This window comes from Urocitellus parryii, chromosome 4, assembly GCF_045843805.1.
Source record: "Urocitellus parryii isolate mUroPar1 chromosome 4, mUroPar1.hap1, whole genome shotgun sequence".
NCBI lineage: Eukaryota > Metazoa > Chordata > Mammalia > Rodentia > Sciuridae > Urocitellus > Urocitellus parryii.
This window is the reverse complement of record NC_135534.1, coordinates 179,807,997-179,823,793: the sequence shown is the minus strand read 5'-3', so window position 1 is coordinate 179,823,793 and position 15,797 is coordinate 179,807,997. Positions and strand designations below refer to the sequence as shown.

At 35.0% G+C, this 15,797-nt stretch overlaps 1 protein-coding gene across 1 annotated transcript in view; it reads right to left on the bottom strand.

Moving 5' to 3' along the window:
• Stx17 (syntaxin 17) overlaps nt 1-15,057 on the bottom strand; it is a 54,349-nt gene extending 39,292 nt beyond the window's left edge. The window contains exons 1-3 of the mRNA XM_026415273.2: nt 15,018-15,057; nt 7,489-7,674; nt 2,390-2,455 (exon numbers count right to left, since the gene is read on the bottom strand). Of these exons, the coding sequence (XP_026271058.2) occupies nt 2,390-2,455; nt 7,489-7,611 (189 nt within the window). The 5' untranslated portion in view covers nt 7,612-7,674; nt 15,018-15,057. The remainder of the gene's footprint in view (nt 1-2,389; nt 2,456-7,488; nt 7,675-15,017) is intronic.
• Between the last annotated feature and the right edge of the window lie 740 nt (nt 15,058-15,797).

Here is a 15,797-nt window from a genome sequence, read left to right as displayed (position 1 = left end):
TTTTTTTATTTATATATAACAGAGGAATGCATTACAATTCTTATTACACATATAGAGCACAATTTTTTCATATCTCTGGTTGTATACATAGTATATTTATACCAATTTGTGTCTTCATACATGGACTCTGGGTAATAATGATCATCACATTCAACCATCATTAATTACCCCCTGCCTCTTCCCTTCCCCTCCCACCCCTCTGCCCTATCCAGAGTTCATCTATTCTTCCCATGCTCCCTCTCCTTATCCCACTATGAATCAACTTCCTTATATCAAAGAAAACATTCAGCATTTGGTTTTTTGGGATTGGCTAACTTCACTTAGCAGTTTCTTCTCTAACTTAATCCATTTACCTACAAATGCCATGATTTTATTCTCTTTTATTGCTGAGTAATATTCCATTGTGTATATATGTCACATTTTTTTAATCCATTGATCTACTGAAGGGCATCTAGGTTGGTTCCACAATTTAGCTATTGTGAATTGTGTTGCTATAAACATTGATGTGACTGTGACCCTGTAGTATGCTGTTTTTAAGTCCTTTGGGTACAGATTGAGGAGAGGGATAACTGGGTCAAATGGTGGTTCCATTCCCAATTTTCCAAGAAATCTCCATACTGCTTTCCATATTGGCTGCACCAATTTGCAGTCCCACCAGCAGTGTATGAGTGTACCTTTGTCCCCTCATCCTCGCCAACACTTATTGTTGTTTGTCTTCATAATAGCTATCATTCTGACTGGAGTCAGATGAAATCTTAGAGTGGTGTTGATTTGTATCTCTCTAATTGATAGTGATGATGAACATTTTTTCATGTATTTGTTGATTGATTGTACATCATCTTCTGAGAAGTGTCTCTTCTGGTCCTTGGCCCAATTATTGATTGGATTATTTGGTTTTTTGGTATCTAGTTTTTTGAGTTCTTTATATACCCTAGTGATAGTGCTCTATCTGATGTGTGAGGGGTAAAGATTTGCTCCTAAGATGTAGGCTCTCTATTCACCTCACAGATTGTTTCTTTTGCTGAGAAGAAACTTTTTGGTTTGAGTCCATCCCATTTATTGATTCTTGATATTAATTCTTGTGCCACAGGTATCTTATTAAGGAAGTTGGGGCCTAATCCCACATGGTGGAGATTAGGGCCTACTTTTTCTTCTATTAGATGGAGAGTCTCTGGTTTAATTCTTAGGTCCTTGATCCACTTTGAGTTGAGTTTTGTACATGGTGAGACATAGGGGTTTAATTTTGTTTTGTTGTATATGGATTTCCAGTTTTCCCAGCACCATTTGTTGAAGAGGCTATCTTTTCTCCAATGCATGTTCTTGGCACCTTTGTCTAATATAAGATAATTTTTCAAAAGCAAATAACTAAGTTAGGTGCAGTGGCACAGGCCTTAAATCCCAGCAGCTGGGGAGGCTGAGGCAGGAAGATCTTGAGTTCAAAGCCAGCCTCAGCAACTTAGTCCCGAAAAGCAACTCATTGAGATCTTGTCTCTAAATAAAATACAAAAAAGGTCTGGGGATGTGGCTCAGTGGTTAAGTGCCCCTGGGTACTATCCTCGGTACCAAAAAAAAAAAAAAAAAAAAAAGCAACTAGCAAAGAGTATTTGCAATACATATTATATACAGAATAAATATATATTTTAAATTATAAGGTAATCTTATCAAAGATGTCAGCATATAATAATTGCAAACAACATAAACAGACAATTAAGAAATATTATTGCCCAAGACATATGTGAAAAAACCTTCACCTATCAAAGCAATTAAAAAAAAAAAGTAGCACTATCTTAACCTACCAATTTAGCAAAAGGTTTTTGGAAAAATGTATTGATTGGGAGAGAGTAAGGTAATGTATCAATTCTGTAGAAAAATTTGATAATATGAAATAAAATTTTAAAAATATGTATGATATGTGATTCAGAAAGTCCTACTAAAAAAATGTATCCTTAAGGAAATAATAACAAATACATTAAAAGGATTCAGGCACAGAGGAATATACACCTACCACCCCAATACAAAAATTCCAAAGATTTTGAGCATCAACATTAAGATATATGTAGAAAATTCCACACCAATTCCACATATGACCTCATGTGACAGGTTGCAGTCAGAACACAGGTACAGTTAAAAAACATTGTACATTATTACCTTCTGGCTATATGTTAAAGGTGTATATGAAATAGAAAATAAATTTCTTATTTAGGGTTGGGTGTCACCCCCAAGATAACACAATACACACATGCAAATATTCTAAAAACCCCAAAAATCTGAAATCTAAAACTCTTTTTGGTCATAGCATTCTGGACACGCAATCTGCATTATTTTAGCAAATCTTTTCCAAGACTGCCTTTTTCACATTGATTTACCAGAAATAATATTATAGCCTTACCTGAACTGTACGTCCTGCATTGATATGCTCTTCATGCAACTTGTCCCAGATTCTGCACCGTTGATACTACATAAAAGAGAGGAAAAAGGTACTAAATTTTTCATCACTAAAGGATTATTTAATTGTCATGTTACCACAAAAATCTCTCAAACTTAAATATATCACTTAGAGAAGATAGTGATTTGGTGGTAGTAGTTAACTTTCCAAAGACCATATAAGTAGGAAGTTTTTGATAATATTACATACAAAGGAAATAATAAAAGAAACAAAAGACAAACAGATCTAGTTTATTTAATTTTATAGAAAAAATATGTATTTCTGTCAATATTGTAAACACTTTTGGAGATGGAAAATATAAAGAAAGAAAATGTAAGAGAATGTGAAAAATAAAAAGATTAACCCCATTCCTTATACATTCTTGTTTTGTACTATCAATTTTAAATGTTTGTCAGTACAAAATATTGAAAATTAAAATCTTAATTTAAAAAAAAGTAACATCAAGACTGCAGTCTAGATAGTAAACAAAAACGAGATTAAAGATGTAACATATGTGTTTCAGTTTTTACCAAAGCAATATTTAGCTTTCAGAATATCATCCAAGAAACTTCATAAGCATAATAATCAAAATTTTTTCATTTGACAAGAACCAGGGTAAAATGTAATAACATTATAGAAAAAGCATTTATATAGCATATAAACATCAATACCAAATATCACATATGATGTTTGGTTGAAATAAAAGATTCAAAAAATTAAAATGTTAGCAGAAGTGACTAATGACATTAAAAACATTTTTTATATATTCTACACTGAAACAGAATCAACTTAGCAATGATTTGAAAAGACTTAAAAAATGAGAATACCCCATACATGCATGAAAGACATAATAAATCATAAGAGGAGAGCACTGAAAAATTTTTATAGGACATTTTAATATTCTTTGTTCTTCATATTCTTTAAATTTGGTAGTGAATGATGCAGTAAAATAAACTCTTGATATTTGTAAGATTTTTATATTGTCTAAAAACTAAATACTAATGGTTAAATTATATATATATATATTAAGCTTAATATATATTCATAAATATCATCAAAACACTTTCATTTATAAGAAAAGTATCAGGTCCAGTATGAATACTCTTTTTTAGGTAGTGTTATAGTATTTTTTTTATTCCTTCTTCTTCTTGTTACCCTTGTGAGCTTATTTATACTATTCTCTATCTTCCTCAGCCTCTCCTTGCTTTCCCTTAAACACACTAGATTCTCTTCTTTCTTAAGTCCTTTGCTGTAGCTGTTCCTTCTGTTTAAATGATCTCCCAAGATATTCACTAGACTAATTTTTTCATGATTTTCATGTGCTTTCTCAAATCTTACCCTCTCAATAAGGCCTATCATGATCCTCTTATTTAATATTCCAACCTGCTCCTTCAACTAAGTTTGAGAAAAGAAACCAAAGATATACTTTTGGGAATAAACCATTTTGAAATTTATTGCTTATCACTAATTTGTCATTTGTCATTTCCTGTAATAAATAATTTTCCTTCTCATTACACCTGGCAGCTTGAATACAAACATTCATCTCTGCTCTTTTTTGAAACCCCATTAAATGAGGAAAAGGAACTTTAGAAGGTATAAATTAACATTAATAATGAGAATACAATGGAAAACATCACATGACGAGAAATTTTAACAAAGAATTGGAAGCCAGAAAGAATACAGACATGCTGCAACTGATTCAGCAGGTCCGAGAAAGCTGGAACTTCAGCCTGCAGAAGTGGAGGACTCTGTGGGAAAGAGACACTGAGAACAGGCCAAAAGCACTGCTCTCCTCCAGGAGGGCTATGAACCAGAGATACCAGCTACCAAGTCACCAGTGGAAGTATGTAGTGGGGCACAAAGCAGAAGCTTTGGTTGAAAGTTTATGTAAGGAGCAGGTTGTTTACCAGATCCGCTCTCTGCTTATCCACGAAATTTATACTATGTCCACCCCTTCAACTTTTCCACCCCCACCTCCACCACAACCATCACTTCTGATAAAATAAACAGCCCCAACAACAAGGACTAGAAGCTGTCTGCATCCTGAGTAGCTACAGACACTGGCATCTGGTGGCTCCCCATCAAAATAGATCTTCAGTTGTTCACCTCTCTAGACAAGGTCCCCACTACTATCTTGCTATTCAACTACCCATGCAGAAACATACACACACCTGTACCTTCTGATTAGCACTCTTAAAAATCAACAGCCAGCCAAGGAGACCTATAATATTATAGAAGGAAAGGAGGGAAGGAAGGAAGGAAGAAAGAAAGGAGGAAAGAACTCATTTAGGAAAAACAAAGAAACAGAAGAAGACTTGAAAAATAATACCACTATAGAAAGATGATATGATACTGGATCCATGAAACAAGGATTCTTTTGAAAAGTTGAGAGTATTTGGATGTGTACATGTACATAAGCACATTAAGAGAGAAAAAACACACACATACACATACACAGTAATGTGTATTTCCAGTAGCTCTATTTAAGCTGGAACGTGGATGCAATAGCTGGTGCTAGAGTAGACATTTGACATACAGGACAGAACAAGTTAAGATGGAGAACAAGATAAAAAGAGCTTGGGTCTTTCATGACCGCTGAGCTGCCATTGCAGGCTTGGACTGCCTCCATTACCATGAGATAGTAAAGACCAAAACAAAACAAAAGCACAAAATCTCTACCATTTTTTATACTATTTGGAGGTTTTCTTTCACTTGATCCTTACCATATCCTAACTAATACATGCTAACTAATACTGTGTATGTGCTACGAATTAAAATTTCCCCCAAATCCCTACAATACAAAACAAAGAACATTATGTTCCAAGCTTACTATCTTGTCATCCCTATTAACTATGCTCAAGTCTATCTTACATTAGCCAAGCAAACTGAGTGCTAACACTTCGCATTTCAGGATTACATGTTAATAAAATTTATCATGTATAATAAAATGAAATGCTGAAGGACCTATGGAATACAGCTCCAGGTGTCCACAGCACACTACTCTCATTGTTTTCAGATGTTGCAGAATCACGCCACTAAGGCTTACCTTCAATTTCCCTTCAGTCTGACTTTCTTCTTTTAAATTCATATTGGATGACTGATGGCCAGCATAATAAATATTTTATCTTTCTACACCTTTCTCCCAAGAAGAATATGGCTTTTTGAAGTGAGGCACTGTCAGACACCTGGAGTCCAAAATTAGTTCTTAATTCTTTTGTCCAGAGCACTGCAGCTTTCAAATGTTTTTACACTGCCATAACATAACTGTTAAAATAAACTAGTGAATCCTATACAAAATGTTACTTTCTTATTAAACTAGAAGTCCTACAGATAGTAGAATGATCAAGGATATAAAACAAAGCCTAGTTCAGTATGAATTTAGCTGCTTGACTTAAGATAATATCACTTATAATTATTCTAATAATGTCTGAAATTTTCACAAAAAGTAAAAATTTCACAAAACACTAATAGTAAATGTTTGGACAAAGAGGGATCAATGTAACTAACCTGGAATAATTTTCTGATGACACATGGCACAATTAGTGAAATCAACAAGAGACCCATTCCTATCTCAACTACCTTTCTCCCAGGATTCTGGCTTTGCCATTGATGATGACTGATTTGGTCATTCAAGTGGCTAGGATCTGAGATAATGACAGGAGGCATTTTTTATAGAATAAATATAAGAAAACAGAACTCTAAGACATGTCAAAGCTCAAAGGTAATTATGACAATAAAAGGAAGAAATGGCCTTAAATACACCATAATCCACCTGTTTCTACCTTTCAGAATCAATTCATTTGCTAAATTCCCATATTCTTTGTAACTGAGCACTTCAGTGAGGTCAGGACTTTGAAACACATCTTATCAAACGTTCTACATGGAGATGATCAATCAAAAGTAAACAAGTCTATTCATATATTATAGTGCTAAAAGAACCAGGCCTTCTTCTTAAGCGAAGCATGGAACCCTTTAATTTGTTTCCATCCATGACAAGAATAACCAGTTTACCAGACAACTACTTCACCATCCTTAAAAGTCATGGCATCACCTATTGCTTATGAGTAAAGAAGAAAGAAATTAAGGAATGACAAAATACTGACCCTGAATTCTAGAGACAGTTTCATATTTTGCATTGAAATATCCATTTAGTATTTCTGGCACTTATTTTCTGTATTTTTAAAAGAACTGTAGTACTTGGAAGATACATGGTATCCATGGTAGAAAAAGCTAGCATTTTTCTGGTATAAACTGCTCAGTTGAAGGCAATGAAGAGTGTTAATATGTCAAGGCCTAATGACCAGATATTCCAACCCAACCAAAAAATCAAAAGAAAACCACCAGTGGAGAACTCTAATGTTAAACTTATACTGGTAGAGTTCCTTTTGAAAGAACAAATGTCACTGGACTGTCCCATAGCAAATAGGAGATCATAACCTGCCAAGTCAATACTCAGTGCTCAGTAAACTTGATGTTGACATAAATTCCAAAATCCATCCACCAGACCCTGGCCAGTGTAAATTCTATGCAATCTCCACCATAGTTCCTGAGACTAATCTATCTTCCTTCTATTTCCTCAAAAGATATAAACAGTATGTACCAATTTGAGGCTTTCCTCAAGTAAGGAAATTCCCTTATGTCACACAATTGATTTACTTCTTTAATATATCTGCACCTGAAAAGGATAGGAGTTAGACTGATAACACCCTCAAGGTTCAAAAAAACTTGCCACCGGCTGAATGAAATTAAACAGGTCCATTATCCAAAGTTCCCCTCCTTAACATTATGGTGCATTATTTTTATTTAATTACTAACTGCCTAACACCTCCACATGTACAATTAAAAAGGCATAGAATCTATTCCTACACCACTTCCTTAGAAAAAGAAATATATTTGTAGAACAGAAACACCAGCTTAAAAAATGAATAATGTTACTAAATCATTAGGAGTTAGGTATTTTAACAAAGCCTTTTATCTAATATTCTTAATTTAGCTGAAAAAATGCAACAAATATAAATCATATTATGTAACAATTTCTTGTGGTAGAAAATGAAAAAGCTTACCTTCTCAATATTAATTTGGTGCTTTCTTAACCTCTCCAGGTCTGTTGGGATGACTATCTTGGTGAATTTCTGGATAGCTGGTTCAAGACGGCGTAATTTCACTTTTTCTTCATCTTCAGACATCCTAGAGAAATGTTGTGTCACTTTCACTTGCAGCAACTGTCTTCTCCACTCATATAGAAAAACCTAAAAGGGAAAAATTTCTTAAGAATGTTTTTTAATCAGTTTTCATTATGTTTAAATCAACAGTTAGGTAGATTTATAATTTATCCTAAATATGTATTCAACTTAATGCTGAACTTGAGTTGACTTGTTTTTTCTTTATGAAACCATGCATTTCAAAATCTTTTTCTCTTTATGAAAGTTGTATATATTCACTCTAGAAGATTTATAAATGAAATCTAACTAAAAGAAGACATTAAATGAAACTAACAATGATCTCTTCATGTTTAGTTAACTACTATACATTTCAGTGTATGTCTCTCCAAGCCTTTTTCTATGTAAATATATTTTATAAAAAGGAGTATGCAGTGCAAGTTTCATGCCCTGAAATATCCTGGACATTGAATAACCTTTTTAAAAAGGAGTCAAACAGTGAAACTTTTTTTTTCACAATACCTTTATTTTATTTGTTTATTTTTATGTGGTATAGGGGATCGAACCCAGTGTCTCACACATGTTAGGCAATCGCTCTACCACTGAGCCACAACCCCGGCCCAAATGGTGAAACTTGAAGGAAAAAAATCATTCTAATATTTCTGCTTGTATCAAAATGTGCTTCTAATGTCATCAAAATTTAAATATGTAATTATATATTTCAAATATATTAACATGCAGAACTCTTCCCAGGGATGTCCTTTAGATCTACACTTCCCATTCTGACAAAGTGATTAATATTGATTGCAACTGACTCAAATAATCAGTGACAGAATTGTATTAAGAATTAGGTTTCCTGACACTACAATGAGAGGCTTTTTCTATTTCATCATTTTTCTATCATACCCAGGAAGTCTAAGGGCCAGGATAGGAGAGGGAAGGGGCTAGAAGTGAGCAGGCTCCAGAAGCTAAGCCTTGTTTCAGCTGCAGAAAATTTATTTACATCTATTTTATAAATTGGAGCTTATCACATCTTATGTGAATTAATGGGTTCCATTGCTTAGCCAAACTTGAAAACCACTATTGTACACCATGCTTACATGCCATCTCAATAGACACAACTTTTCCCATATTTAAAATATATATATATTTAAGCTGACAAGGTTAATACCATTAGCTTATGGTGTCAGCCCAGGGTTCGGAGAGATAGGAGTTCACATTTAGACTTTGTGCATCCCTGTTATCTTTAGAGTCCATTGCTTTCAAGAGATCTATTACCGCCCCTCCCAAACATCAAGAGCTACTACTCTAAATAATGTCTATTTTTCTTCTTTCTTTCACAGCTGAAAAATCTTCAAGTGTTGGTTATAAAAACTGCCTTCACTGCCTATCCACTAGTAATTTGGTTCTTATGTCTGACACGAGTTTTTAAAAAGAAAATTTCCAAACACCAGAAACAAAGAGGGCGAAATTGCTGCAGTAGTGAATGGGAAGTGGGAACATAAAATTAATTGTCAAAACAGAGAGTCTACAAATCCAATAAAATAGGAAAATTTATAGCTAAGAGACAAGAAATAAAACCTCAAAAGATGGATTAAATAGTAAACTATATAGCTAAAAAAAGAAGTACTGATTGAAAGATATCACTTAGAACATAGATGAATAAAAAGATGAAGAGATTTTAAAAAGAAGATAATGGACATAAAGGATAAAATGACAGGATCAAGAACAAATAGGGAATAAAGAAAAGAATGAAAATAAATTATTCAAAGAGAACATGCAGAGAATCAAGATTGTAAGACCTCAAAACTGGAAAAACACATTAGCCCAAGTAGTATAAAGAAAAATCAAACATACCTAAACATACAGAAAGGAAACTGAAGAATACCAAGGATAAAGAAAAAAATCTTAAAAGAAAACTAGAGATATAAGACAGATGAATGTAAACAACAGAAGCAGAAACCTTTTTATCAAAGCAACATATCAAAAGATAGGAATATCTTCAAAGTACTGAGGAAGCTGGTATAGACCTAAATAAATTATCATTCACAGTGAAGGCAAAATAATCATTTTCAGACATACAGAGACAGAGTTTATTACAAAACCCCTCATTAAAAGAATTACTAAAGCCATATTTTTTAGAAATATTTTTTAGTTGTAGTTGGACACAATACTTTTATTTTATTTATTTATTTTTATGTGATGCTGAGGATTGAACCCACGGCCTTGCACATGCTATTCGAGCGCTCTACCACTGAGCCAGAACTCCAGCCCACTTAAAGCCATATTTTAAAAATAAAGAAAACAAACTCAAAGGAGTAGAATGGCAAGGAGCATTGAATATAATAAAATAGTACTGGATATAATAAATGACTAAAAGAAGAAATGATTTATTCTGAATAACATGATTAAATATAAGAAAAATGTTCCCATGTGAATAATTTCCTATTATATGATTTTGTATAGCAGCAAAGTATCATCATATGTATGTGATTCATAATGTAATCATATTGTTAGCTACTTAGTTTCCCAATTTTCCACTATTATAAAGAATACAGTAATTATTCTCTCTACATATAGATTCATACTGGTACCTATGATTATTTCTTTAAAAAATACCTAATAGAAATATTAGGAAGACACATTTTTTAAACATTAGATATTTATTTTTTTCATAGTTCTGGAGGCTAAAAGTCCAAGATCAGGTTGCCAATGTGGCTTTTTCTGATGAAGGCTCTTGGAAGACACATTTTAAAAGTACATTTACACACATTTTCCCAAATGTCCCAACGAAGATTGTGTCCATTTACATTTCCACAAGCAACATATCACAATGTCCATTTATCCACATTCCAACCAATTCACTTGGTATTTCCCTTCTTCTTAGATATCTTAGATATTTAATTGGTGGGGAAAAAGAAGTGTCTCACATTGCTTTAGTTTGCATTCATTAAATTACTAATAGAATTGATTCATTAGCCAATTGCATTTCTTCTTCTGTGAATTACCTGTTCATGTTATGCATATGTTTTACTACAGAGAATGTCTATTTATTATTAACTTATAAAAGTCTATTATATGCCAAATATATAGATTATTTGTCTAATGTTAACATTTCCCAGTTTATTACGTTGCCTTTTGTGCTTTCTTCTACTGTGCAGATTATATTCTATAGGAAAATATCTTGAGGTCTACTATCATTCCTATTGAAGTGTTTCCTAATATAACCTGTTGCTCAATAGATGCTATCTGAGCTAAAACATTTATTCACTATTTTAATCCTATCACCCAAACAGCAAAATATGCATAGCACGATACAGATCTTTAATTTGTCTGCCTTTAGATTCTTTCCCCTTTCCAACTTTTCCTATGAGTTATCACTAATGAATATATATATATACACATTTATAAGTGTACATATATTTATATATATATATATACACACACACACATATATATATATAAGCCAATTGCAGTATCTTACCTCTCTACACAAAACCTTTCAGTATTCACTATTATTTGAATAAGAAAATGTTTATAAGTAGATCTATCTTATCTAGTCAATTATTATCTCCATGTCTGTAATTCTAGTTTTGGAATGATGTTCCCTCTGTCTAGATGCACTTTGATATTCATCTGCCTCTAAACCTTATGTATCATTTAACAGATGAGATGTAACTCAAGTGATTCTGTCTTGTCTTCTACTAATCAGTTTGTGGTGTACTTAACAATCCCTTATTAGTAACTATTTTGGCTTGTTATCATCATTCCTTCATTGTTGTATAACAGCTTTCTTTTTTGAATTCCAAATGTGGCATTTCCAGGTATATTGTATGATTCTGTCCCTCAGCTTTGTGTGTACAAGGAAAACCTATCCCGGCAATGGTGATCTCCCAGGAAAGACAATCTGTCTCCAAGAACCTCCCAAGAGGCTTTTCAACTCTTGGTCTCCTTCTAGCTAGTATTTTATAATATTTCTCTACCATTTTCTATGTTTAAAGTTACAATAAAATTTCTTTATAAAACTAATAATAGCATGCAAATAATTGCAGATATCATGATGTTATTGGCACAGAATGTTTAGTGATCATAAAATAGCTCAAATGTTTGTTATAATGGGATGATCTTAATTCAACATCTAAGTGTGATTTAAAAGCATGATTGAATAATGAATGAAAATATATTTTGCCATTTCTTGATTTTTCAGTCATAAAACTGTAATATTTATGGTACAATTAAAACATGAGGATAAAAAATATTCATATTAAGAGCTCACCTGTGTAATATGTCTGAGAAAAGACAAAGCGATACAAAAAGTGCCTAATCTCCCAAACTCCTGTAAAGTTGTTATATTATTTTTAATATTTTAATATTAATTTTTTAATATTTTCCAAAGTGTAATAAATTATTTGGGGTGATAAGATCATTCTTATGAAATTATTATGATTGTGATGGTACATACACAACTATAGGCACTTGTTAAAACCTACAGAACTGTACACTTCAAAGAGTGAATGCAAGTGTATATAAATTTAAAAACAAGAATAAGATGTGGAAGGAAACCAAAATGAAACAAACTATTAAAAATATCATTAACTGTAATAACATAACTATGTGGAAAGAAATAGGGAATAAAACAATAAAAGTAACTTCAGAAAACAATATTTTAACAAAATATAATAAGGCTAAAGACAAAAACAACTGCACTGTGTGCTAGTAAATTGGTTTCTCATAGGGATACATATTAGAAATCCTGAAATTACTTTATGTGTATAATAAGATTGAACAAATAAGGAAATATTTCACATAACATGAGAGCCAGATTTTTGTCAGAGAAATAAGTTAAAAATAAGGGACAAAACTAGATGAACCTGGTGATGTCAGAAAATAACTGGAATCATTGGGCTGAACCTAAAATATATATAGGTAGATAAAATACAGAAATAAATATAGATCTTCTTGTGTGCATGGATGTGTAGATACATATACAGCTGTCTTCTAAAAGGCTCTAAAAACAATGACACCCTTTGTGTACAAGGAAAACCTATCTCGGCAATGGTGATCTCCCAGGAAAGACAATCTGTCTCCAAGAATCTCCCAAGTGGCTTTTCAACTCTTGGTCTCCTTCTAGCTAGTATTTTACAATACTTCTCTACCATTTTCTACCTGACCAGGACTCTTCAGAGGTGTAAAGGTCATGAAAGCAGGAAAAGAGTGAGCAATTGTCATTGATTGGAAGAGATGAAGGAGCTATGACAACTAAATGTGGGGTCTTAGATTGGGTTCCGGACTACAGAAAGAACATTACTATTTTAAAAATGATGAAATAAGAAGAAAGTTAGGTGTTCAGTTAATAGTAGCAATGAGCACACCTAAAGTTCAGAAGTTGGTATCTAAACACCATTCTCCAAAAAAGAAACCTGATTCAGGGTTTGGGCAGGAACAACACAAAATGGATATGAAACATTTTATGATGCCAGAAAGAAATGACATTCTCAATAAAGGAGAAGAGCATATCTCAATAAAGGAGAAGAGCATATCAAAAGGGTACAGAAAGCAAACAAACAACAACAGCAAAAAACAAACTCACAATGGTCAAAGCATTAATTAATAACAAAATAAAAGAAAAATAACGAGGTCTACACCGATGCAAATAAATAGCTTAACATAAATAAATGAATGGGGAGAATGTACAACTCTTTTTTATAGAAGAATTCCAATTAATAAATAAAGAAGAAATGAAAAAAGTAGTAAATCACCATTTAAACACTATGGTAATAATTACACCAATGGATGCTAAGTTTAGCAAGGGAAATTTGAGGAGAAACAGGATACTTGCATAATCTAAAAGTTTTCCCCCAAGATATCTATTCATTATCAGGGGGAAAATCCAACCTTTGTAGTGGAGAATCCAGGCAGACACCATCTTAACTAAGTGATCAAGATTAACATCACAAGCCATAAATCATATCATGTACCCTGATACAATAAACTAAAATGGGCACATACACTTTTTGTACTAACAAAAACATATGACCTTAACCTAATCATTACAAACCATGGGAAAAACACCATTTGTGGGGCACTCTACAAGATACCTGACCAGGACTCTTCAGAGGTATAAAGGTCATGAAAGCAGGAAAAGAGCGAGCAATTGTCATTGATGGGAAGAAATGAAGGAACTATGACAACTAAATGTGTGGTCTTAGATTGGGTTCTGGACTACAGAAAGAACATTACTATTTAAAAAAAATGATGAAATCAGAAGGAAGTTAGTTGCTCAGTTAGTAGTATTGAGATTAATTTCTTGCTTTCAATTGTACTATGGTGCTTAGAATGGTGACATTAACAGGAGACTTAGAGAATCCTGTATTACATTTGTAGCTTTTCTGTAATTGTAAAATTATTTCAAAATAAGAAGTCTTTTCATGTACAAAAAATAATGTTTCATAGAAGACAGACAGAAACTTTTATAAGCCAAAGAACTGCAATCATTTCCTTGTATGAAAACTTGGAGTGAGAGGTGCCAGGAGTGCACCAGGTGCTTTACAAACTTTATCATGTAGTGCTTACAACTAAAAGGGGATGGGTACACGACACCCAAGTTCCTGATGATTAAAAAGTACTCAAAAGTTAAGGAAAGTACTTAATAAGTTATTTATAAGTGAAAAATCCCATTTCCCAGAAAAAGTTCAAAATCGCTGGCAACACCATTCCCCCAAAGTAATGAACATCTTCCTAAAAGTGATGAGCCTAGAGATCTCACATGTGGGCATGGTGGTGGCGCCTGATTTTCTCGAGCACGTCGCTCTGTGTTTCTTACTGATGCAAGAGGTACAGAATTTGGAGACAAAGGTTAAGGCCTTTGATCCCACTCTGGAGTCTCCTCTCTGGGCCTTGGACATCGAAAGGAGGGAGCTAGGTGTGGGACCTTCTGGAAACCACCTCCTGGTCTGGCTGACAGGTAGCTCCGGCCTCTTGCTCCAGTCCTCCCCACTGTACCCATGAGCGTCGCGTCATCCCTCGCAGTGTCACCCACAGCGCACCTGGGTCACACTGGGTCACACACATCAATCACCCCAGCAGCGAAAAGGTGTGCGGTCGGGTCCTGGGACCCAGACGCGGACGACCCTGGCGAGCTGGGCCCACAGTGCGCCACGGGCAGGGTAGGCACCAGGAACTTCCACCCCACAGTTCCAGGAGCCATCCCGTTCGCCCAGTTGGCGGCCTCCCTACACTCGCTTCCACCAAAAAACGAAACCGGGTGAGGCTCCGCCACTTCTTGTAGCCGAGAGGAGCCCGCGCGGTGCTCACACTTCCAATCTAGTGTCCCGCTTCCCGCCAGACGTCTCGCCCGCGCTCAGGGTCGGTGCCCAGCCAACATAGCCTGTCAGGCCCGTCGCCCCCGAGGAGGCCTCCCAAGAGCCCCTTACCTCCCGCCGGGGCGTTCGAGGCCAGTCGGTGAGCACGGCGCAGGCGCGGCGGGGCGGGGCGTCACCAGGGGCGGGGCCAGATGAGCCCCGCCCTCTTCGGTCCTTGGAGACCGGCGGGGGGCTGGGTGGTAGAGCACAGTGAGTGCGAACGCGGGCACCGTTAAGGACCACAACCTTAAAAAAAAAAAAAAGAAAAAGAAAAAGTGATCTTGCTTTACAAAGATGGGTTTGTGACACTGGAGCCGGGAAGAGACGCACCAGCGTTTCTTAGGTCTCTTTGTGTGGTGTGTTGTAAGACAGTTCACATCTGTATAGCTCTCTGCATTTTGCAGTTTTCCTGCATATTTTCCTCTGTCCTATCTAGAATTTTATTGATGGGCTGGCCTTGTGTTCTTGTTTTTTATACGTGTAGAAACGGAAACTCAGAAAGGTTGTGCCTTTTTTCCCCCGCCCCAAAGCCCTGTGAAGTGGACAAGGTAGGAGTGCTTATCTTAACTGCAACAGGCACAGAAGTGGAAGCTCAGACAAACTGGGATTTTCTCCAAAAACCAGTGAAGTGCTTAAGGCAACTGGCCTTATTCCCGTTTTATAGGTAATGACTCTGAGGCTCAACAAAGAGTTTTAAGTGACTCACCGCAGTTCAGCTCCTGGTGACAGAGCTGAACCTCCCAGCTGGTTTTTCTAATTTCCTTCTCAAGTTATTCCAGTTAGACCAGTTGCTACCACAAGAACAAGCAGGTGGCTGATTTTGAAGCCCTGTGCAGGTCATTGGTCCTCCTC